The sequence below is a fragment of the Mastigoproctus giganteus genome, chromosome 14, assembly GCF_048544385.1.
Source record: "Mastigoproctus giganteus isolate SK-2022 chromosome 14, ASM4854438v1, whole genome shotgun sequence".
In the NCBI taxonomy this organism is placed as follows: domain Eukaryota; kingdom Metazoa; phylum Arthropoda; class Arachnida; order Uropygi; family Thelyphonidae; genus Mastigoproctus; species Mastigoproctus giganteus.
This window is the reverse complement of record NC_143588.1, coordinates 35929274-35953767: the sequence shown is the minus strand read 5'-3', so window position 1 is coordinate 35953767 and position 24494 is coordinate 35929274. Positions and strand designations below refer to the sequence as shown.

The 24494-nt window shown below is 35.7% G+C and overlaps 1 protein-coding gene across 1 annotated transcript in view; it reads right to left on the bottom strand.

Moving 5' to 3' along the window:
• Nup75 (nuclear pore complex protein Nup75) overlaps positions 1–24494 on the bottom strand; it is a 459526-nt gene that overhangs the window by 273985 nt on the left and 161047 nt on the right. The window contains exon 10 of the mRNA XM_090389073.1: positions 11995–12117. Within this exon, the coding sequence (XP_090245199.1) occupies positions 11995–12117 (123 nt within the window). The remainder of the gene's footprint in view (positions 1–11994; positions 12118–24494) is intronic.

The window sequence follows — 24494 nt, the reverse complement described above, 5'->3', positions numbered from 1 at the left end:
CAGTTGCGGAAACAATGTCGAAGAGAAAGTGTTTAAGTACTAATGATAAAGTAAAGATTCTTCATTATATTCACCAGGGTTTTAAGAAAAAAGATATTGCAGAGAAATATGGCATACCTGCAAGCAATTTATCTACGATTTTAAAAAATCGAGAATCAATTTTAAATGCAATTGAAGGAGGAGGAGGAGCAGACAAGAAGCGAATAAAGTTGTGTATATATGAAGATGTTGATAAAGCTGTTCTAAAATGGGTGCAAATGATAAGTGAAAAGGATATACCAATATCGGGTCCAATAATTAAGTAACAAGCTCTGAAATTTACACAGTACCTTGGACATACAGAATTTAATGCGAGCACTGGGTGGTTAGATAAATTTAAGCGCCACTGAATTGTGGAAAAGGTTATTTGTGGAGAAAGTGTTAAGGTAAGCGAAGAAGATTGCAACAGTTGGAGGAACAACACCTTAAAGAAGATTTTGGAAGAATATGAACCTAAGGATGTTTTTAATGCTGACGAAATGGGTTTATTCTTTAAATGTTTACCGAATAGAACTTGCGTTTAAGGATGATAAATGTTTTGGCAGAAAACAAAGCAAGGAAAGAATCACTGTGCTAGTTGGAGCAAATATGACAGGAAGCAAAAAATTATGACTTTTAGTCATCAGAAAATCAAAAACACAAGGTGTTTTAGGGGCACAAAATCTTTGGAAATTGACTACACCTTTAATAAAAAAGCATGGATAACAAGTGATATTTTTGAAGAATGGATATTAAAACTAGACAAGCATATAACAAAAGAAAAAAGGAAAATTGTGTTCGTAACAGACCACTGCTGGCACATCCTGCCAATATTTCTGCCAAACTTAAAAGCGTGAAGTTGTTGTTTTTACCACCAAACGTAACGTCAAAACTCCAGCCAATGGACCAAGGCATTATTAAAAATTTTAAATTTCATTATTGAAATAATGAAGGTTCTCAATGCGTTATCAGAAAATAGAAACTTGAAGTTTACAATTAACCTTAGAGGTTGCATCTCTGAACTGGCAAACGTTTGGACAAACAATTTCACTGAATACACTATTCAAAATTGTTTTTCGAAAGCGGGATTTGTACTGAATACAGAAGTCGAAAAACAACTGGACAAACAAGATGAACTGCCCCTTTCACAACTGAAAAACTTTCGGACATTATTAGAATCGTCTGGAAACATCGAAAATGAAATAACACTGGATAGTTATGTTTATGTAGATCAAGATCTGACTACAACAGAACATTCAAATGAAGATGAAATACTGCTGAACAGTGTTATTTGCGACCATGATCACAAAGAAATTAACGAGACACTGAAGATGCATCAGAACAACCCGTAGAAAAGCCAACTCACGAAGAAATGATTCACACATTTAAAACAGTTCGTCTGGCTCTACAGTTTTGTGAAAATATTACTGATATGTTTTTAATGCTCTGAATAAATGTGAGGTTTTCTTTGAGAATCAGACATTTTTTAATTGTACTGTGCAAATGAAAATTAAAGATTTTTTTAATTTGTGATACCGGCAAAAATCGTGTAAATGAAATTTAAATAAGTATGTTTTTGAAATAAAATACATTAAAAATAAATGTAGATTCGTTTTCATTTTCTAATTAGATAATTTATAATAAAAAAGATTCTCTATATAACAAAATTTCTCTATAACGAATTTTTTAACTGGATTTATCGAATTTGTTATAAGGAAGTTTGACTGTATATTGAATGTTTATTAAAAATGGCATGAGTGTGAATTTTTTTTGTATTTGTACAGAATGCTCTTTTCATTTAAGCTGTGACATTTTTCAAAAACTGATTAATTGAAAATTGCAAGTATTCAGACTGGAAATACAGTGAGTGCGTGCAATAATTCTAAAAAATATTTGTTTCAACATTCACAATAGCAATCAAAGTTAGTTTAAATCTTTAAGTAACTCAAAATTTTAGCTATGTTCTTTTCTGCTATTCATTTTATATTTCATCCAGCTACACATTTATGCAATAAAATATTAAAAATACATTAAATATAAATATAAACTATATAATTTTATATAGTTTAATTAACTATATAAAATGTTAGAAGGTCAAAATTGCAACACAGCTAATGGTAATTGACCTTACTGAAATTATATCAAATTAAGACAACTGCCTTATCTTTCATGATTTTGTGCCATAGGCCATAAACTGCCTAGTTAATCCAATGATCTTATTGCTCACTGTAAACTTCATCTTCACAATGAATTGCCCTGATATTTCACTACTTTCCAACAAACAGAATCACAAAAAAAAAAAAAGATTAATCTGTCTTTACTTTCAAATATGAGGCAGTGCTATGAGAAACTGTTCCACAACTTACTTGTCCCTCATCAGACACGAGGTGGAGTCTCTTTCAAATAAACAGCAGCTTAACCTTTTGGTGATCAATGTCACTACAGTCTGTCATATGCATATGTTTGTTTAGATATTTACTGGTGTACCAAACTTATGGTTTATTTTCTATGTTTAATTTTGTTGTAGAAGTTTATTTTAACAAGGACTTTGCTGCAGTATCTTATGCTTGGCATTACACGTTACACTTTTTTGGTAATAGTTTATTAATTTTAAGAAATTGAAAGACATCAGTTACATCAAATCTACTACCTAATATTAGTTGTAATGAGAAGTTATCCTGTGTTCTGAACAGCATTCTACAGGCTATCTGGTGTTCTTGTAAATTTTGGACACAAGTATAATATGGGAGACCATTAACCTTGAATGGCAGTTGTGGTACTGGGATTGGTCTTCTGCCATAAACAAGTAAGACTGAGTAATGTTTGTGTCAATTCTTATCCTTGCTAGATCCACTTCCTCCTGTCTATTTGATCATTTGCTAATATTCCAGAGTTATTTGTTTTAATCTGTAGTAGTTCACAGTGGGTTTGTTCTTGCCAAGTGTGCTGCCATTGTCTCATGCCACTTGCTTTGATGATATGTTTATAGTCAGTGTACGGTATTTTAATATTTACACTAATTGAACATGCTGTTGCTTTTGCTGTTTCATCCATTTGCTCATTTTTGCTTATTCCTACATGCCCCAGAATTTAACAGTTTTATAGTTTTATTTTGTTTTGCTGCTAGTTGGGTCAGTTTGTTCTGGACTCACCACAGGATCAGATTGGTTATTTTAGTAGTATGTTGCAGGGCTTGTGAAGCTGGTGTTTTTTTGAATGGAAGTGGGCCATATCTGATCAATGGTCAGTTTTATGGCATGCTCAGCAGCACAGTTACTGCATTATGTCAGTATTTCTGTGTGACAGTACTGAAGGAGGAAATCTAGCTGCAGGGCAACTCTGTCTTCCATTTTGGACCTGTCTGTGTATATGGCCTAATTTCCTTGCATGGAAATTAGGCCATGTGGGTTCCATGAAGTTGCTGATACTGTTGTCCAGATAGAGAGTTCCCTCTTGTTCATGGAAGTGAAGGTCACAGATTGGAGGTATGGCATTCAAAGGTGAAGCTAGAGGTTTGGGCAAAATTGCTATTCTTTCTAAGCTTAAGTCAAAATGTTGGAGTAAATCATGTAGGTGATTTACACATCTGTTAAATGGTTGGGCTCTTCTATATAGGATTTCTGTACAGAATGGTCATGAATGAGTTTTGATGCCTATTTTGTAGTAGTGGTTCATAAGCTTCTGTATACAGACATTGTACTGGCAACGTACATCATATCTCTAAAGCTACAAGTAATCTGCTGTGATGGACAAAGTCTAACTATTGAGTACTTGGTTTAGCTGAGTAATAAATTAATGTTCCATAATCCAGGTGGAACCTTATTAGTGCTCAACACAGATGTAGCAGAATGTTTTGATCAGTTCCACAGATAACATGATCTGCTCTGTTATTGCAAATAATACTTTCAACGTGTTTCGTTTATTTAAGCATGCTATTCTCAGGTATTTTATAATGGTTCATTTTTTTTTTTTTTATCTAGGATAATAATCCTAAAAATTTAATGCTTGGCACAACTGGGATTAGTTGCTCATCTAACTTTAGCTCTGGATCTGACTGTAGGATGTATACTACTGAAATGAATGCTAGTAGTTTTATGTGCAGAAAGTTTAAAACCATTGCATTTGGCCAATATGCTGACTTTACTGACAGCTCCTTGCAATTGGCTTTTGACTGCTCTCATGTGTTTGGAATGGTAAGTGATGCTGAAGTTATCATGTATAGGGGGTGCCTATTTTCTTTGGTACCTGTTCTTTATCTTTATAGGAAACAGGGTTGCACTAAGAATGAATCCCTGTTTACTCCCAACCTTCCTGGTGGAATAGCTTGGATAGTGTAGTCAGCAATCGAATTTGAAAGATTCAGTGTTGTAAGAAGTTCTGGATGTACAGTAGTAATGTGTCCTTTCAATCTAAAATTGTATATATGCACTCCAAAAATCAATGCCCATTTCAGAATAGGTATCACATGCTTTTCCTATTCTTTATGAGAGAATTTTATAAGGGACAAAGAAAACATTTGTTGTTGTTGTTATTTGGTTTTTAGGAGCATTAGCAACTAAGGCCATATTACGCCGGGGATATGCAGTGGTCATTCCCTGACCTTTCTGCATCCTCTGTATTTGGTGGTCACGGGCTCGAACCCCGGTCTAATGAAGCGTGTGCTATGCACTGGTGCTCCTGCCCACCTGGCTAAGGAGGCACCGAGAAATCATTTCAACTAAGGTATCTGGCAGGTTCTCACTGAAACTAACAGAAAACTAATACTTTAAAACATTCCATTGTTTCATCTATTTATTTATCTTTAATGACACTATTTTTGGACTGTTAGTAACCCTCGGAATAACTTGCATGTGCATGTTTTGAAATACAGTACCTAATATACTGAAGGTGACCACCCAGGTGCAAACCAAAGTAAGCAGGGTTAAGGTGTAGTGCAGCATTTTTCCATAACACATGGAGGAATGCTGCCCCTCAGCATTACCAGGAAATACTAGGGGGCAGATGGCTTTCATCAACCAGTGCAGTACCATCACTTTGCTTATTGGAAGAATGAAGTGCTGGAACCCATGTTTAGATTCTTTTCCTTGGTTAGATTACTGCTTCAAATCTGCTGGTCAACATTTGTTAAAACTGTGTCAATTAAATTCTTCTTGTAAGGATGAAATCCTTTATTCCATTATTTAATGGCAGTGGAGCAGAGGAGAAGGCCAAAGTTGGAAATGACATGCTTGTTAATGCTTTGCATGGCTCTACGAGAATGAAGAAAAGACTTAATAATGAATAGCCATTGTGGAATGTAGAGATCATCGTTAATAGGGTAAGAGTTTTCAGCTTAAAAAGGCAGTTTCAGAAAGCTAGACTGCAAGAATAGAAGACAAAATTTAAGAGGAAATATATTCAACAAAGGAGAGAATATGTCCAATTAATACGTATAAGCAAGCAAAATGTCTGGAAGAATTTTGGGGAAGAAGCGAGTAATAGACACACACGCATGGGGATTACCCAAAAAATTTTAGTAGATAAAATAAAACCGGACAAAATATTTTTTACAATAAAGCCATCTGGGCAAGATGTATTTTAGGTTGGAAAGAGTGTGTACAAGGAATATTAAGTAATCTGTTTCCTCGGGGCTGTGAGCAAGATGAAAGTGATTATCAAAAAAAGAAGCTAGACATATGAATGAAGTGTATGAAGGAAGTAATGAGCAGATTTCTTTTAGTAAGATGGAGTTAAATGAAGCAGTAAAGTAGATTAAGAAAGGGTAAGCACCTGGACAAGACACGACTGAAGCAGAGGTTATAATTAGATTTGCAGAGAAGTGGCCAGGGATACGCCTGGATCTCTATAACTCATTCGTACAAAAGGGTGTGTTTCTGGGAAGATGGAAAGAAGCATTAGTTAAAACACTAATAAAAAGTCTGCATAAGGATGTTACAGAGCCTGGCTCGTACAGACCCACAAGAAGATGGCTGCCAATTATTGGCAAATTATCTGAAAGATTATTAGTTAGCATAGTATGGTCCAATATGAAGGAAGAAGTTTATATTCCTTGAAACAATTGGTTTCTGGAAAGGCAGATCCTTGGAAGCTACCATAAAGGAAATGGTGAACAGCGTGGCATTTGACAGGATCTGGTGGGAGAGCATCATGAGGAGCATCAGAATCATGAAATTACCAGAGTAGTTATATAAAGTGATGAGAAGTTACTTAAGTAATAGAAAAATAGTGGTAAGAACAAAATATGATGAGATACGTATGCAGGTAACTAGGGTGTCTCCTCAAGGATCAATTTTCGGACCCCATCTATGGAATATAGTAATGGATGAGTTATTAAGTCAAGACTGGGGCAAGTCAGAACTAGGGGCCTAGGTGGATGACCTCGCAATTTTAATTAGAGGCAACTCTAGAAAAAAGCTGGATCCGGAAAAAGGCTACAAAAAAATGGATAGAATTTGTAAATGGACAGAACAAAATAAATTAGAATTATTTATGGCAAAGTCTTGCATGGTGCTGTTGAAGGGAAAGCTGAGTATAAAAAGTGCCCCAGTGGTCCAAACTCCTGCCGGATCCCTGAAATATGCACAGGTGATGAAATTAGGAGTAATGATGGACGAAAGACTGATTTTTCTGCCCCATTGTTAAATATATTAAAGAAAGGATTAGAATTTTATATTCAAAAATAAGAATTGAGAGAGTAGAATGGGGTGTGAAAGGAAGGTCTCTTAACTTGCTATATAACTGTATTTTTGTACCAAATATTATCATATGCTGCTGGTGCCTGGGGGCCTTATTTGTAGGGGGATGTACAAAGCAGAGCAGGGCCTAATTAAAAAACAACTAATATCAGCTCTGAGGCAAGCTCTACAAGCAGTGACCCGAGCCTACTGGACTGTTTTCAGTGTTGCAAAGCAGGTACTTTCAGGTAGCTGCAGATTTAATCATAATAAGGAAATATCTTGAATATTCTATGGTCAAGAATAATCCTAGAGAAATAATGAGTATTCAGTCAAGTCCTATTGAAGAGAAAGAATATGGTAAAAAAAAGATTTAAAAACAGAGAGAAGAATTAGTAAGGAGGTAAAGATTAAATGGCAGGAGTGATGAAACGATTCCCAGCAGGGGAGGGGTACCTATGAATTTTTGCTTTGTGTAACCACAATGAAAGAATGCAAAGAATGGTTGGACATGGATTTTAACTAGATGATGGTGGTAACTGATCATGGGCTAAGAGTAATTAAGTGAACTGAGAACCTTCTGGCTTATGTCTCTGTGGGAAATTCGAAACTTCAGGACACATACTGTAGCAGTTGTTGTTATTTGGTTTTTAGGAGCATTAGCAACTAAGGCCATATTGCTCTGGGAATATGTGGTGGTCATTCCCTTGACCTTTCCGCATCCTCCGTATTTGGTGGTGACGGGCTCGAACTCCGGTCTAATCAAGAAGCGTGTGCTAAGCACTGCTGCTCCTGCCCACCTGGCTACAGAGGTGCCACATACTGTAGCACTGTAGATATTATCAGGTAGCTTGTTGGAAATCCAGAATGGTGTATTTTTGAAGGTTCTGTTAACATTTTGTTAGCTTTTGGAACGTAGTCCCCCTTTTTGTACTTTTTCTTAGTCCCGTATAAAACGGTTTCACACAACACGACATTTTATAGGAACCTATCGTGTTATACAAGAGTTAGCTATATATATATATATATTATATAATTAATACAAAAAAAACATAATGTTTAGAAGAACGAACAAATATATTAATGATTTATGGATCCGGGAAAGGCTACAAAACTCTAGAAAGGGCCTACAGCATTAAGTACTATTTAACAATAGAAATGCCCAGTAACCATAATGAAATATAGATAAATAGGTTAGATAAGTGTGTAGGTAGTGGTGCTGACTTGTCAGGTGTAGTTACAATGGAAAAAATTAAAAAGTGCCTGTAAATTAAAAGCAGATTAAATAAATAAATAAAACTAAATGAAAATATATAAATGGTACTTAATGTTGTAGGTCCTAAGATTTTAACTACATCATCAGGGGCCAGCAACCAAAACTAAAGGAAACACAGCAATAAGCAAGGCCTCTGTTTCTATATATATATCATAGCCGACCCAACAGAGACCAAAAAGAAAAGGAATAAAGAACAAAACCAATTGATTCCAGTTACAGAAAAATTGAAATGCAAAATTAAAACCAAGTAATTCCAGTTAAAGAGAAACTGAATGACCAGCAAACAGCCATACTTGAATTTTAAGATAAAAGAATATAGTCAGGATATAACAACTTACTGTCGAGGCTGGCAGGAGATGGTGAGGGGCGAACACAATGAGACCGAAGAAGTTAGCTAGGGAATTTATAATAGTTAAAGCAAACCTGAGTATGGGGGGATGAAAAAGGTATAAATTGGTCAAAATAAACCTTTCCTGTGTGATGGGGAAGACAGCAATTAACCAGTAGTTAAATCTTAGGGCCTACAGCATTAAGTACCATTTATATATTTTGATTTAATTTTATTTATATTTTAAATAATCTACTTTTATTTTTCAGGCCCTTTTTAATTTTTTCCATTGTAACTACAAATGACAGGTCAGCAACCACTACCTATACACTTATCTAACCTATTTCTCTATATACACTGTGATGCCACTTTATTAGGTACACCTACCTAGTAGCGTGTTGAGCCTCCTTTAACCTTCAAAACAGCCTGAATTCATCTAGACATGGATTGAACAAGATGCCGAAAACATTCTGCAGGAATGGAGTACCATGCCAACATGAGTGTGTCACGCAGTTCCTTGAGATTCAACAGAGGTGTAGGCCTGTAGCAAACAGCCCTTTCCAGCTAATCCCAAAGATGTTCAATAGGATTGAGATCCAGGGACTGAGTGGGCCACTGCAGCAAAGAAAAGCCATTGTCATGTTCTTGGAACCATTCCATAGTGATTCGGGCTTTATGCACCGGTGCATTATCCTGCTGGAAATAACCATCTGACTGAGGATAAATTGTCAACATGAATGGATGCACTTGATCAGCAATGATGTTAAGGTACGATGTGGCATTCAGACGTGAATCTATGAGTATCAATGGACCCAACGTGTGCCAAGAAAACATTCCCCACACCATAACACTGCCCCACCACCTTGCATAGTAGACGTCAGTCATGATGAGTCCAGGGATTCATGTTGTTTTTGCCAAATTCTGAACCGTCCATCGACATGATACACCAGGAACTTCGACTTGTCAGACCAAGCAACTGTTTTCCAATTTTCGATAGTCCAGTGCTGGTGTTGCTGTGCCCACAGGAGGCATGCTCTCTTGTTCTTCATTGATAAAAAAAAGGTATACGATTTGGCCACCAACTGTTGTAGTCCATTCGCAACAAAGTGCAACTAGTGGTCCATTGTGATATTTTGTTCTGCGCACCAAGATTGTATTCTGACGTGATGTGTGACATTGTGGCCCGTCTGTTTGCTTGCACAATTCTAGCCATCCTCCTCTGACCTCTCTCTCTCTCTCTCTCTCTCTCTCTCTCTCTCTCTCATCAACAAGCGATTTTCTTTCCTGAGAGCGCTGTTGATAGGATGTTTTTTGTTCGTTACACCATTCTCGATACACCCTTGAAACTGTGGTGTGTGAAAAGTTCAGGAGAACTGCCATTTCTGAGATGCTTTGTTCAGCACATCTTGCACCTACTACCATGCCACATTCGAAGTCTGTTAGATCACTCCTTTTCCTCATTCTTGCTACGGTTTGTACACTTAACTGATACTAGAAAGGTTGTTCTGCTGCATTTATATCCACAACTGTGGTTATGTGATTTGCAACGTTGTGGGACAAACCATTCATGTGCACAGCAGGGTGTACCTAATAAAGTGGCAGCACAGTGTGTATATATATAGTAGATAATATAGAGACAATATGAAAAAAGTATGGAAGAACAAAGAAACAAATAAATAAACAAGGACAGAAGTAGAAAAGGAAGGATATGGAAGGAATACATATCTAAAAAAAAAAAATTATCTAAAAAAAATACATTAAATATAAAGCAATACACAGCCAAAGTTATAAGCAAATTAATAATTTTAGACTAGTGCCATTTGCCCATGCTGAGGCCAAAAAAAAAAAGTGATTTATTATAAATAAGAAACAAAAAACCAACCACAAAAGAAAATTAGACATAAGACAAAGCAAGGAACAAATAATTGACGGCCATTGTATGTAATCGCATCAGAGGGCCCCCTTGGTTACTACAGCTGCAAATATTACTGCAGTTCAAACATAATGCAAATTATCACAACAATGAGAGGCATTCACTCAAATGTCAGCATGCAGAAGCAATAATATCGCATCACAGAGGCCCTAATGCAGTAACTGAAAAAACAGAAAATGTTAAGCACTCACCACTAATAAAATTACACTGCCACTAAAGAGAAAGAAATGATAGTAATAGCCATATAGTGAAGCCAGAGGCTTTTGCTGCACTGGGGGGAAAAAAAAAAAAAAAAAAGAGAGAGAAGATAAGAAAATACAAATTATTTGCTTGCCTCCTCACATAGGTAACTATCCAGTTGACCTTTGAATTTATTCAAACTTTCAGCCTCAACTACCCGTGAAGGCAAATTCTTACAGCAATCAATAATTCGGTGACTAAAAGAAAGCTTCCTACTATCTAGTCTAAACCTCTTCCTCTGTAATTTGAATTTATGCCATGATTTCTGGAATTCTCTATAAAAGTGAAAATGCAATCTTTGATATTTTCACTAATCCTACTCTGAGCCTTATAAACCTCTGAGGTGGTTTCCTGGTTTCCAAGCTTTGTTGCCCACATTATTTGGAGTCTTTCTTCATATGGTCACCCATTCGTCAATCTCACCATGTGAGTTGCACGTCTTTGTATCCTTTAAAGAGGCCCAATGTCTTTTCAGATGAGGTCTCCATAAATTAAAACATAGCTGCCACTTTTCTGAACCATTGTTGCAGTCTTTTCAAGTCATCCAGAAGGAGTGCTGCTTGGCACTGATCATTAAACTACTCTACCAATCTTTATGCTATCTGCAAATTTTGACATAAAGCCTTCTATCCCATTGTTGATGTCATTTATGAAAATTAGAAACAACAGTGGTCTAAGAACCAATCCATGGGGACCCCACTTTGTAGTTGCTTCATTTTCTAGCATTAAGGACAAATTTATGGAAATCTAATATTTTCTGTTCGTACTCAGAAAACATTCTCTGGGCTATTCTACTTTTTGTGTGTAAACTTAACCCTTTATTTTCAGGAAGTGATAACACCAAGATTCAGTTCTTTTAAAGTTGTGTATCTATCCCAATATCAGCTGCTCTGTTCTGTGCTTCTACTAATATTATTTTAGTACTCACTGCAATACAACTGCTGTAGTTGGATAAAGTTCCATTATCCAACTACACAAGTTTTCTTCCAAATTTGACCATTTAGGTGGAATTTTATGAAGGGTGTAGTTTGTTTTATCGCTTCTTGTAATAAAACTTCCTGCTTCCTCAATTGACGAATCATCTTCTCAGTATGCGGTGGTCCAAAATTTCATTCTGCTGCTCTGTTCCCATGTTCTTTGGCATATTGTACTACTTTTAGCTTAAATCCAATAGTATAATTTTGCCTTCTTGATATTGGTTAGGGCTTAAATATATAACTGGAATTCATTTGTTACCTCAACAACAGCCAATTAACTACTATACATTAACTCTCGGTTTCACGTATGTGCTGTATTGTCACTTTCAGCATCTAAGATGCAGGGCAATTTTTTAAGGTATTTAAAGAGGGGAAAAAAGTGTCTTATAAGCTGACAGATATTTATGACTTTTTTTTTTTTTAATTTTTAACATATCAACATAGTCATCAGAAAAATTCCATTTACACAATCTAATTTGGAAACCCATGTGATATGAAAAATATAATAATATGAAAATATTATTGACACACATTTTTTTCATACATACCCTACATATTGTTTCTAGTTGTGACATTCCAGAAAACTGTTCATCTTCTAATTGCTGCCTACACTCATCTTGCCAAAAGTGCCATCTAAGGCGAAACTCTGTTACTGATATTCCCATGTTTACCTTAAAAAAAAAAAAAAGTTGTAATTATTTTTTCTGTCTTTTTTTAACAATTTATTTCTGTATCTTGTACATTATAAGAACACTAAAGAGATATCATGAATTTGCATATAGCCTGGGTATAGCCTTATAACATTAATACTACTATTCATGAAATTTGCAAGTCTGTCAAAAAAAAAAAAAAAAAAAAAACCAGAAAACCTAATTAGAAGAATAAATAATTTTATTTACAATGAATGTTAACAATGGCAAATGGCAAAAAAATAGAAGATAACTGTTTGAAAATTAAGTTCTGTTTAGACAATAAAAAAAAAAAAAAATTGGCATTTCCACTATTCATAAAAAATGCTTTTTTTTTAATTGTCAATACTGTTTTTTTTTTTTTTTTTTTTTTTTTCTACACAATAACACATTAATAATTCACTACCCAACATGATTTTTACCTCCAGCAAATCAATGGTTGTTTCTGGTCAAGTTTTATACATAGAATTTAAAATCAATAATAAAAATTTCCTATCACATCTCAGTTTTAAGATATAGAAAGATAACTGGATTCTGTACAAAGATATCATTACTGTTTGAAATACAATTTTTAAACTTATTAACTTTTGTTTATTTGGCTAAAAGTTAAGCAAGTACAGTCAGTCCTCGTATAGAATGACATTTGTGTTCCTAGAAACCTTCGTGCAATGCAAAATCTTGCAATATAAATAACAGGCCCTATGGGAAAAATAGGGTTAGGTGCTGACCACCTAAGATTGAACACACATTTGTAATCAAATCGTTACCAAACACAATAAATAATCATAATAAAATACTTATGTATTTAATTACGTAATAAAATATTGCTAATGCTTTTGCTTCTATTGTAAGCAAACTTGTTCTTTGTTTGATTTTCTACCCAAACAGATGACAGCCGTTCCATCTCTTCCAATTCTTGTGTCTTGATCTAATGGATTTTATTACACTTTGAGTTGTTCCTGCTAGGAAAGTTGTTTTTATTTTCTCTGCATTCCTTCTAATTCTTGGTATTGCTTCATTTAGGCCTGTAGCACGTGCAATATCACATGGTCTTTCATTTTGCTCAAAATGTTTCACAATTTCATAATTTTTCTCTAACACAGGCGGTCTGGCCATAAGCCTTACCAGGGAAACCCCGCTGGGCCAGAGGCCAGAAGTGTGATTTTGGCCATAAACGCTAGTATGAGGCCGCTACAAATTTTCCTGGGTAAGAATTTTTGACCTAGTCTGCCTCCTATCGATATTGCTTTTCTTTTTCTCTCTGAACCTGTAGTGTCTTCACTAGGATGCTTCCTTTTCACACCTTTTAGGTATTTTATTCATTTTTAGGGAATAAAGCACAATTACAAAATGAGGAGGCAAGCTTGATACACATAAACAAAGCTGCGCACGTGTAGCAACTGAATAAACAAACCATAAAGGCAGAGACACTATTAACACCTCACTAGCTCACATTTTACCAAAACACATTTCTTAGGGTTACTATCATAAAATTATAAAAACAATTTCCAGTTGAGTTTCTGCTAGTGGAATCTGTTATAAACTGGTAACAAACTCGATCTAATTGCATTTGCAATAATAATGATAGCTGCAACTGTGTGGGTTTTTATATTATGGTGAAATGTGTTTCCCCTTCACTGATATAAAAAACAAATACATTTTTGGAATCTTCTCTTCATTGCTATCGTGTTGTGTTCCGTTGGGGTGTTTCCGCATTTGACTGCCATTTCTTGTAAACACAAAGGCAAATCGTGCATAAGTGCATTCGGTTCGTGTTATACCCAATATCGTTGCCCTATTTATAAATAGTGTAGTGTAAACACATGTTATACGAGGATTGACTATACATCATTACTGTTCTTGCAATATAGTATATTTTGATTTTGATGCACTTTTCCAGACAAGTCAGTATTTTTATTAATTTTATTACATCATTCAACTGTTCAATATATAGTGTATGATAAACTACACTACAAGAATTCACCTTCTGTTCAAATTTACCAATTGCTTTTAAATAAATAAATAAATAAATTTTCTGTTTATACTCCAGCACGACAACCAAGTCGGTAGAGTTTACAATAAATCGCCAATACAAATATTTATCGTATTTAGTAGTCACGGACTCGAACCCCGGTCCACTCAAGGAATGCATGCTATTCACTCTCGCTCCTGACCTGGGCTACGTCAGGCCTTTTACTGTTTTTAGGTTAATGAATTGTTAAAATGGAGAAGACAAAGCACAGAATTTGTATCAATCACCCAGACAACTTCTGTTATGTTTGTGGACATTTAATCCCAAAAACTCAGAGGAAGAAAATATACAATGTCACAAAAGTTGAATATTCATTGTACTTCGACTGCAAGATTAGTGACCAAGAAAAAAATTGGGATCCACATATCTGTTGTATTACTTGTACAATGAACTTAAGGCTGTGGTTATATGGCAAACTGAGAACAAGCACTGCATCAATGTCATTGATGCAGTGCTTGCTCTTTTTTGGAAATACCTTTTGCTGCCCCTATGGTGTGGTGCAAGCCCAAGAATCATGTCAACGACTGCTATTTCTGCATGACAAAAATAAAAGTTATTCCAAAAGGAGCAAGCACTGCATCAAATATCCCATCAGCAATTAGGCCAGTGCCACATGGTAAAGAACTGCCAGTACCCATGCCACCTCAAGGTGGCACAGGTACTGGCAGTTCTTGAGGTATTGGAAGTAGTGATGAAGGTACAGAAGAAATCTTGAGTACAGAATAAATCTTGAGGTATTGGAAGTAGTGATGAAGGTACAGAAGAAATCGTTTTACCAGATGTCGCGGAACCAAATACTTCACATGATTTGGACTACGAGCAGGAAAAAGAAAAGATCCCACACTACATTGAACAAGAAGAACTAAGTGAATTGATCAAAGACTTGGGCTTACCCAAATAGAAGGCTGAATTACTCAGATCCAGACTACAACAGTGGATCTTACTCGCCAAATGTACAAACATTACAATACACCATAAGCGAAATTAAGTTTTCAAGATATTTTGCAATGGAAAACAACATGTGCATCTGCAAAGACATCGTTGGACTTATACACACACTGAACATTGATCACAATACCTCTGAATGGTGTTTGTTCATTGATGCATCAAAGTTAAGTTTGAAAGCAGTATTGCTTCATAATGGAAATACTTTACCATCAATTCCTCTTGTTCATGCTGTTGGCCTGAATGAAACTTACGATAGCAGATGTCAGTAATGAACAAAGAGAGTGCTTCCACCAGGAAGCACTCTCCTTGCAATGGAAAAACGATACCAAGTTTGCTGGGACTCTGCCATGATGGGAGATTACTGTTGGTTCCTTAAATAGGAAAGCAATCTGGAGTATAAAAGGAAATCATTGAGTAGAAAACATGTCTAAGTAACATATGCGTGTACTAATTACAACCACATATGATCATATTGCATAAAAACAAGGGATTTAAAAAATGCATATATCTTTTGATGTAGACATGACAGAAGTAAAAGATTGATATTTTCATAATCAGGACATTTTACTTTTGTTCAGAATAACCAACTTTCGTTCCAGAGGCATAATGAAAAAAAAAATTTTGTCGGGTAGTGTAACATACCATCATGATGGTTGTTTATTTTTGTTAGAAATACTTTTTTTTACCATGAGCTATATTAAAATACACTAGCACAAACTGCAAGTCAGATGCTCCCGATTTTAAAATACAAGGGTATTATCACAGTAGTAATACCCTGGTATTTACATATCCTAAAAACTTGAAACTAATGCTCTTATCACCTGGCATTACTGCTTGTTTTTGAAAATAATAAAGCAGCAATTTTAACGTCTCATAATAACAGATTATAAGAGATAACACTTCACTATACATAAATTTTTTAAAGGCAAAAAAAAATTACCTGCTGGGGGGAAAAAAAAAAAAAAAATTTCCAGCTGGGTTTACTGAAACCAGCTGGAAAACCTTGCAGAAAATATTTCAATAACCCAACCATTTAAAGGCCAATTTTGATGATATCCACAAGGATTTAAAAACATCATTTTCTTTCCAGCTTGTTTCAATAAACTCTAATTTTTTTGCCTTTCAAAATTTATGAGGAGTGCTATCTTCTTTAATTTCTTACTACAATTAGTTAGTTAATTCCTACATATATTAATTCCTACTTTCTCCGAATAAATTAATTAACTTTCCTATACACACATACATACACAAAATGGAATTACAACAAATCTTACTCAAACTATAGCATACATGTGCTCTTCAAAAAGATGAACACAACCAGAGCACCATATCAGCAGCAAACATAAACCCATCATGATTTCACCATTGCATCAATACATGCAAAGCAGCATATTTGAAAAATGCAACACCAACATGACTGAAAATTGTAAAAAAATAAATAAATAAATAAAAATTTGATAAGCCTAATTGTAAATGATAAATTACATTTTCCGTAAAGTTTGTAAATCATCATATGAGCAGAACAGCTTTTTTTTTTTTTTTTTTTTTGTTATTAGCCAATGGTATCTCTTTAGCATAGTACAGTATAGTACTTATTTTAGCTGCCTGTGTGCAGATAATCAAAAGCAGAGCAGAATACTTAAAGTGAACAATAGTCATGAATCGCAGTTTGCATATAACTGGCTTGCAGTTCAGTTCTGATAACTTCTGACTGGAAAAAAATGTGCAATACTAATGTGGATGTGATTGATGAGCTAAGTGTTCAGAAATTATGATCAACTTATAACAGTACTACAGAAATTCTAAAACTGTGAAACACTTCAAATAAACATGGAACCATTCAGAAAAATGTCAGTTATGAACTTGAGATTCCACCTTATAAAAAAAAAAAAAAAAAAAAAAAACATAGCAGGCAAGAATATGGATGTACAGCAGGCCCCCGTTATAACGCGGTTCGCTATACGCTGATTCGATATAACGCTGTTATATTATAACCCGTGTCTGACTATAACGCTGTCACAGATCACTATAACGCTCTTTTACAGATTACATTTTTGACATATTTAACGAAATCGTTTCATTTGATGGAGTCGATAGCTTGAAAATGAATAGCAAAACAGCATTAAAACGTTTCCCACGTCGACTTGAGAAATTTTCCCACGCTCAGTGAAATTTTCTCGCACGCTAATTTAATTTCAGTACAGTGACTTGTTACGTAGTTCCTAGATCAACATTTTAAAAAATGACGAAGTATATTGCTTGTAATATTTGCGTTATATGCATTTATCCGAAGTCTACTCATCACTCAGTACCGTATTAGACAACGTGCGAAACGGACAGTTTACTTGAACATTGTATCATAATTAATGCAACCAACGCAGTTACATTTTCGAAGAATGAAAAAAGAATGAAAAATCAACAACGTCTGAGCACAGTACGAAGACTATAAATGTAAGAAAAAGACTGAATTTGAAAATTAGACGTTTTGCAGCGAATCGATTCCGGTCAACGACAAGCGGATGTGTGCCATAATTTAGGACTTGCAACTTTAACTGTAAGAACAATTATAAAAAAAATAAAGAATTAATTTTTGCAGCGGGAAAGGTAGCTGTTCCACTGCAAGCAACTAGGACTAGGCCGGCTATTAGGATTGAAATGGAAAGACTTTAATTTTATTGAAGATAATGTCCAATGCAGAATTCAGTTAAGTTAAATATTAACAAAAAAAAAAAAAAAAAGAGAGAGAGAGATTAGCCAATATGATGATCTGAAGAAAACTCGCCTAAAAAAAAAAAAAAAAAAAAAATGTGGAACCATTTAAAACTGGTAAGGGCTGGTAGAATAGATTTAGAATCCAGGGAGTGCAGATCAAGGAGCCGAAACTTTCAAAAAAGAACTTGTTAAAATTATTGAAGAGGGGTATTATGTGTTATACTTCTCAACAAGTTTTTAACATAGATGAAGCAGGACTTTTGTGGAAACGAATGCCTAAAAGAAGTTTCATATTGAAAGAAGAAAAAACATGCCAAGTTTCAAAGCGGCGAAGGATCAGTTGACGTTATTGTTGGGTGGTAACGCTGCGGGCCATTTAAAATTAATACCCCTTTTAGTTTATTTGGAAGAGGGCCAAAGTTCAACTCAAAATCCACACATTTTTCATGATTAAATTCAATCAATTAAATTCATTATTTTAATTGGAATTTTAAGTTTACTTTTGATACGCAAGTAGTTACCACATAATTATACGTATGTAATGCAGAATATTTTATATGTGCAAATATTTGAATATTAAATATTTTGACCGACATTTGTGCATCTTTTCATTACCGTTTATTATTGATTAGGAAATATCCTATGGCACCGACCGCAGCTCACAAATACATATGTTACCTTATGGGAAAGCGGCGCTCGCTTAGCGCGGATTCACTTAGCGCTCTGTTTTTCCAGAACGAATGATCAGCGTTAAGCGGGGGTCACCTGTAGTTTTGCACAAAACACTAATACAATTTGGACTTCATCACGATTACTGTATCACATTCCAGAACTATTTTGAAAGGAAGTACTCTGTAAACAGTTATAACTTTAAAGATTTCATATACCTCTATATTTTATGATTATACCTTCCGTGAGTTGTATGTGCTCTGTAGTGATTCTCCTTATCTGTATGTGAGCTTTTAAGCAAGTTAAAAAACATTAAAAGTAGATTAACTTTACTAAAGTTAATGTATGCGGTATTACATTCAATGATGTTTATGCAAAAACCAAGAAAAATTCAGTTTCTAAGCATATATGCCACATTGTTCCTTATTTATTCCATGTCAACAACTTAATATTCAGTGCAACAGCTATAACATATGGTATATATATATATATACAGCCTGTATGATATGTATAAAAACAAATAATAATAATTACTGGATTTCTATTGGCCTGAACTTAATGAAATTTAGGATGGCTCGACAAATTATTCTAAAAGAATGAAATATAAAATAACAAAAATACACCAACTGAGAGTCAGGTTATTACATGTGGACGAACGAACAAAGAAATAATAATTGTCAGGTTTCTATTGGTCCAATTTTAATGAAATTTGAGATTACTCTACATATCTCTCTAACAGAGCTAAGCATAAAATTTTGTGAAACCCATCCACTGGAAGTCAAGTTATTACACAGAGATGGAAAAAGAAATAATGATTGCTCAAATTCAGGGTCTACTGATTTTAATGAAATTTGGGATGGCTGAACAAACCTTTTAAAAAGATCCAAAAGACTGAAATATAAAATTTCAAAAAAAGCCATCCACCAGGAGCTGAGTTATTACACAAACATGGATATATGCTAATATCCCTTTTGCACATGGATATGTGCAAAAGAAAGACGTGAGTTAAATATTGAAAAAGAACAAGGGAACAGAAGGGAGAAGTATGAATGAAAAAGTATATAGGAAACTTGGTGGGCAGGTGAAAAAAGCATTTGAGAAGCAAAGAATATTATGTGGGTGATTAGGAACTAGTTTAAGGAAAAGACCAGAATGATGTGGTTCTCGATAGAGTAGAGACATGGAAGTTCAGAATGGAAGATATTAGATCAGAAAGTTTGTGATTCATGTATGGAGGAGGACGACATAACAAATAAGATGAGTCAAGAAAAGTGAGAAATTAGGAGGTGAGAGACAAGAGATATTTGACTGAAATAATCAGAAGGCAGAAGAAAAACTGGATTAGATGTTCTGCAAAGTGGGGGACTGATGAAGGATGTCATGGAGGAAAAGATGAAAGAAAGAGACCCAAAGCAAGATTGAGAAAACTAAATAGTGAATTTTGAGGGGGATGGTGGATATGGGGAGGTGAAGAGGAGGGCAGAGTGTAGGGGTATAAGGAACAGTAGTTGAATTTTTGCAGACTGGCCTTGGCAGAAATCCAATAAAATAATGTTAATGTCTGGTGATTTTATAATGATAAAAGTGACTTTCTGAATATTAACAGATCAAAGAAGAATGAAGTAGTGATTCCTAATGATAATTTGTTGAACCAGTATATAAATAAATTGGACAAATACATGATTATGGATATTGACATGTTAAGATCACCCAAGCATAATAATTAGCAACTGAGCCTTATCATTGAAATACAAAGTAGTGTGATCTGGGTAGCAATAATCCCAGAATAACATATCAACTGGGTGGTATTAATATCAAGGTAGGGGCAGAATTAAAAAGGACTTTTTTGAAAATGTAGAATAGATGTGCGGAAATTTGCCTTTAGCCAGCGGGTGGTTAATTGCTGAAACAAACTTCCATCTGTCGTTGTGGAAGTTGATAGGTTAAATAAATTTAAAGAGGAACTGGACAAACATTTAGAGGGAATTGTTTTGTAATTTTTTTTTTTTTGGCTGATGCTGCATAAGTTCATACACTTGCTTTCTTGCATCACATGCCACTACTACTACCTTGGGGGTAACTGTACAATAAAACATGAAGTTCTCTGAGCTGTGCAGAAAGGCTGCAGGGACAGCCCCATGCGGTTCTGCAAATGATATTCAGCAATTTTGCCAGAATGGACAATGAGCTGGCCACATCTTGGGTACTGCTTATAGCCTCTGAAAACCGCATTTCAGGAAGAATGCAACTGTGTTGACAAGTGCAGAGAAGAACAACAAAAGTTTCATAAACTGCAGCCTTTAAAAACTACACATCTGCATGGTGACATAATTAAAATATATAAGGGTTAAAAAAAGATTAAGTAAACTAAATGCTGATGGCATCTTTGCTTTTTCTCATAAAAAAAAAAAAAAAAAACCAGAAGCAGTGCATAAATTTTAATTAAATAAGGATGATGATTACCAAAATGTTTCTGAGTGAAAATCAGAAGTAGCTGATTATTGGAAAAAGTAACATCTGTTATTGTAAAAGTGGTAGGTTGAATAAATTTAAAGGATTAGACAAATTATCAGAAGAGATGAGCAATTATTTGGGTAGCTCTTTTATCCTTTTTTTTGGCTGAAACTATATAGACTTGCTTCATTTTACCATTCTGATTACTAAACTGAGTGAATAAACTAATCCACAAGTTACAATCAATTAATATCTTTAAAATTAAAATCCTCTATAATAAGCCATCTTAATTTACTGACCATTCTATTTATCTGTATAGCTGTTTATTACCCATTGCAATCATTTGGCCCATGATGTACTCTTAACTCTAATTTTTGTTTTCCTGGCATCACACAAAACTGACTCAATGTTACTAGAAACTGAAATCAATTGGGTGTACTGTTTAATCTATGTGCATCTTAACCAAGAGTACCCATCCCCATTCAGTCTCTCCTTTCTATATATACTGTACTGTACTCATTATATTCATCAAGTTTATTTACAATGCTCCAAACAATAGCATATAAGTAAGAATGTGTGCCTGATTGTGCTCGTAGTAACACTCATGCAGCCCATATGATTGCTTGTCCCCGCAGGCCCTCCAGACCTTATAAAATGTCCCACCCTGTTTTCCACGATATTTTATATCTGAATATAAGCACTGCAAAAATCAATTGCACCTGAGAGGTAAGAGATGCTTGACTGAAATAATCAGAAAGCAGAAGAGAAATTGGATTAGATGTTGAAAGGTGAGCTTATGGCTGCCATTAAACAATTTGTCTCTATATCCTGCATGTACCAATAGAAACAACATATGAATGAACTCCATCTTTGTCCTGCTCAGGGTGATATTAATTTATTAGTCTGTGTATCCCTCCCCACAAACTGGCAGTGTTCCAACCCACCTAACACAGATATCGATAGAATGAACAAATAATCTTATATTCCCCTTCAATTTAATAGTATTCTGTTCCTACAAAAAACAGCCTCCCCAGTTAAAAATGTAACTCAAGCCAAGAAAAATGTTACCCCCCCCCCCCCGAGTTTGCACAATCTTTCTCTCCTGTGAGGCTAGGAAAAAAAATGAGACACTTTCAACTTCGGCCCTCTTATTTTTTTTATCAGCACGACCTCTCAACTCTGAAGTAAAGTTGCAGATTGCCTCTGCTAAATATCATCAGTACTTGCATATACAAAAAAAGTATCACCAACTTTTGCTCTTGGGAGATATATCCTGTTTATTCCACCTATCCTTAATGCAAAATATACTTCCCATTTATTCAACAGAGTCAACTTTAACAACCTCCCGTGATACAAGTACATATTCTTTTGCAATCAGTCATACAGACAGATACATCAGGGAAGAAGCTCTGGCTCTGATTTGGAAGCTGAGTACAAGTTGAATCTCGTGGGGTTACTGTAAGACTGTATATGAAATACTGTGTGTACCAGTAACTGAAAAAGCTTGAGCTTCTTTAAAAGGCTAAGACAGACAACCTGTTTAATAAGATCTGCAAAAGAGCACTCGCATGAGGAAACGATGGTAAAGTTTTCACTATTATGGTCCCAGAAATTGAGTACATAAATTCAAATTATGGAGAAAGAGGTTCAGACTGGATTACAAAAAGTAGAAAGCTCTCTTTTAGTGGAATGAGTAAAGTTAAATGGGGCTGACAGCTTGGGGAAATTTTATCATTTATTTATTTATTTTGGCTAGTGCAGCAGTATATAATTTATAATAGTTATAACACATACAGGGTCCAGTCACATTTTTATGACCACCTGCCTAATATCCAGAATATGTGCCTTTCGTAGCATGCACTGCAGCCAGCCGCCATGGGAGGAACTCAATAAGTCCGCGGAAGGTTGCTACGATATCTGTGACCATGCAGACTGCAGTGTACCCCAGAGTTCCTGTAGGTTCCTTGGTGGAGGATCCATCCATCTAATTTGTTGATCGAGGTGGTCCCATAAATTTTCAATTGGGTTAAGAACATGAGAATTCGGTGGCCAAGGGAGTAGCTTAGATTCTTCATTGTGCTCCTCAAACTACTCACAGACAATTCTGGTGACATGGCATGGCGTATTGTCTTGCTGGTAGTTACCATCGCATCGCCCCCAGGGAACACAGTCAACATGTACGGGTGTACCTGATCAGTGATGGTCGATATGTAACCATTTGCTTTTGGGGTTCCCTCCAGAGGTACAAGCCATGCCGTGAAAACATTCCACAGACCATAACACCGCCCACACCAGCCTGCCTTCTGCCAACAATTGTGTCCGGGCGTCTGTTTTCGGAGGTTTCACACCTAATATGCCACTGTCCGTCCATCCATTCGGTGGATGGATGGATGGACGGTGGCATCCATCCATTCGGTGGAGCAAAAACCGTGACTCACTGGAGAAGGCCACCTGTTGCACCCAGCTGGTGTCCAGTGTCGGTACTGCTGTGCAAATTGACAGCATTGCTTGCGATGAATGGCTGTCAGCATGGGTGCTGTGACCAAGCATCTGCTCCGGAGCCTAATGTGCAACAGGGTTCACTGCACTGTCGTGTTGTAGACCTTTCCGGTGGGCCACAGTTCGTGTGGATGGCCAGTGGAGCAACAGTAGCATGCCGATTGGTCCTGACCAACTGTTTCAGCTGACGTTCACTTCTGGGATCAATGGCACACGGGGCTCCATCTGCCATTGATAATTGACACGTCGAGTTGTCAAAACTGTCCCATTCGTCCAGTCTTGATACACTTTCACCACGGCAGCACATGAGCATTTCACAAAGTCCGCTGTTTAGGAAATGTTGGCACCCCGATAACCGATGATCATGCCTTTTTCCAGGACTGATAGGTGGGTACTTGCCTATGACAGAGGCCGTTACTGTGTTCACGGATGCCGAACATCAAGCCTTATATGCTTGCGGTGTGTGAACTTGACATGTGCGCTGTATGATTCGCTAGGCATGTGTGATTTCTGCATTGGGGGGGTGGCCGTAATATTGTGACTGGACTCTGTAGTGTCTGATAAATAACTCCCTATTTTTAAATTATTGTAACTTCCTTATATTTTAACCAGTTTAAAAAGTCAATTTTAGTATCTTTTACAAGTGAATCACACCTCCAGTTTAGAGTGTGCATGAGAGGGGCCCATAATTGCAAATCACTATGAGGTTTAGAGATCCATTATAACAGGCAAAAATGGTTAAGACCTAATCATGGAATCCATGCAACACCAGACACAAAACATTTTTTAATATAAAAAATTGCCATCTGAAGTTAATGACAACATACTGTGTCACTAATAGAGAACAGAAATGCCATCAACTTTGTAGACTCCAGACAACGTGCCATAGTGACTATGATGTTCTCAAGGAATTTACAGAAATAAATGTCTGAAAGAATTTGTGAAAGTGTACTTATCCTCACTATGCAGCTGCAACCATTCTTAGGAAAGAATGTCTTTCAAACCATGGAAGTCACATCACATTCAGCAACTATTCTCTGATGAC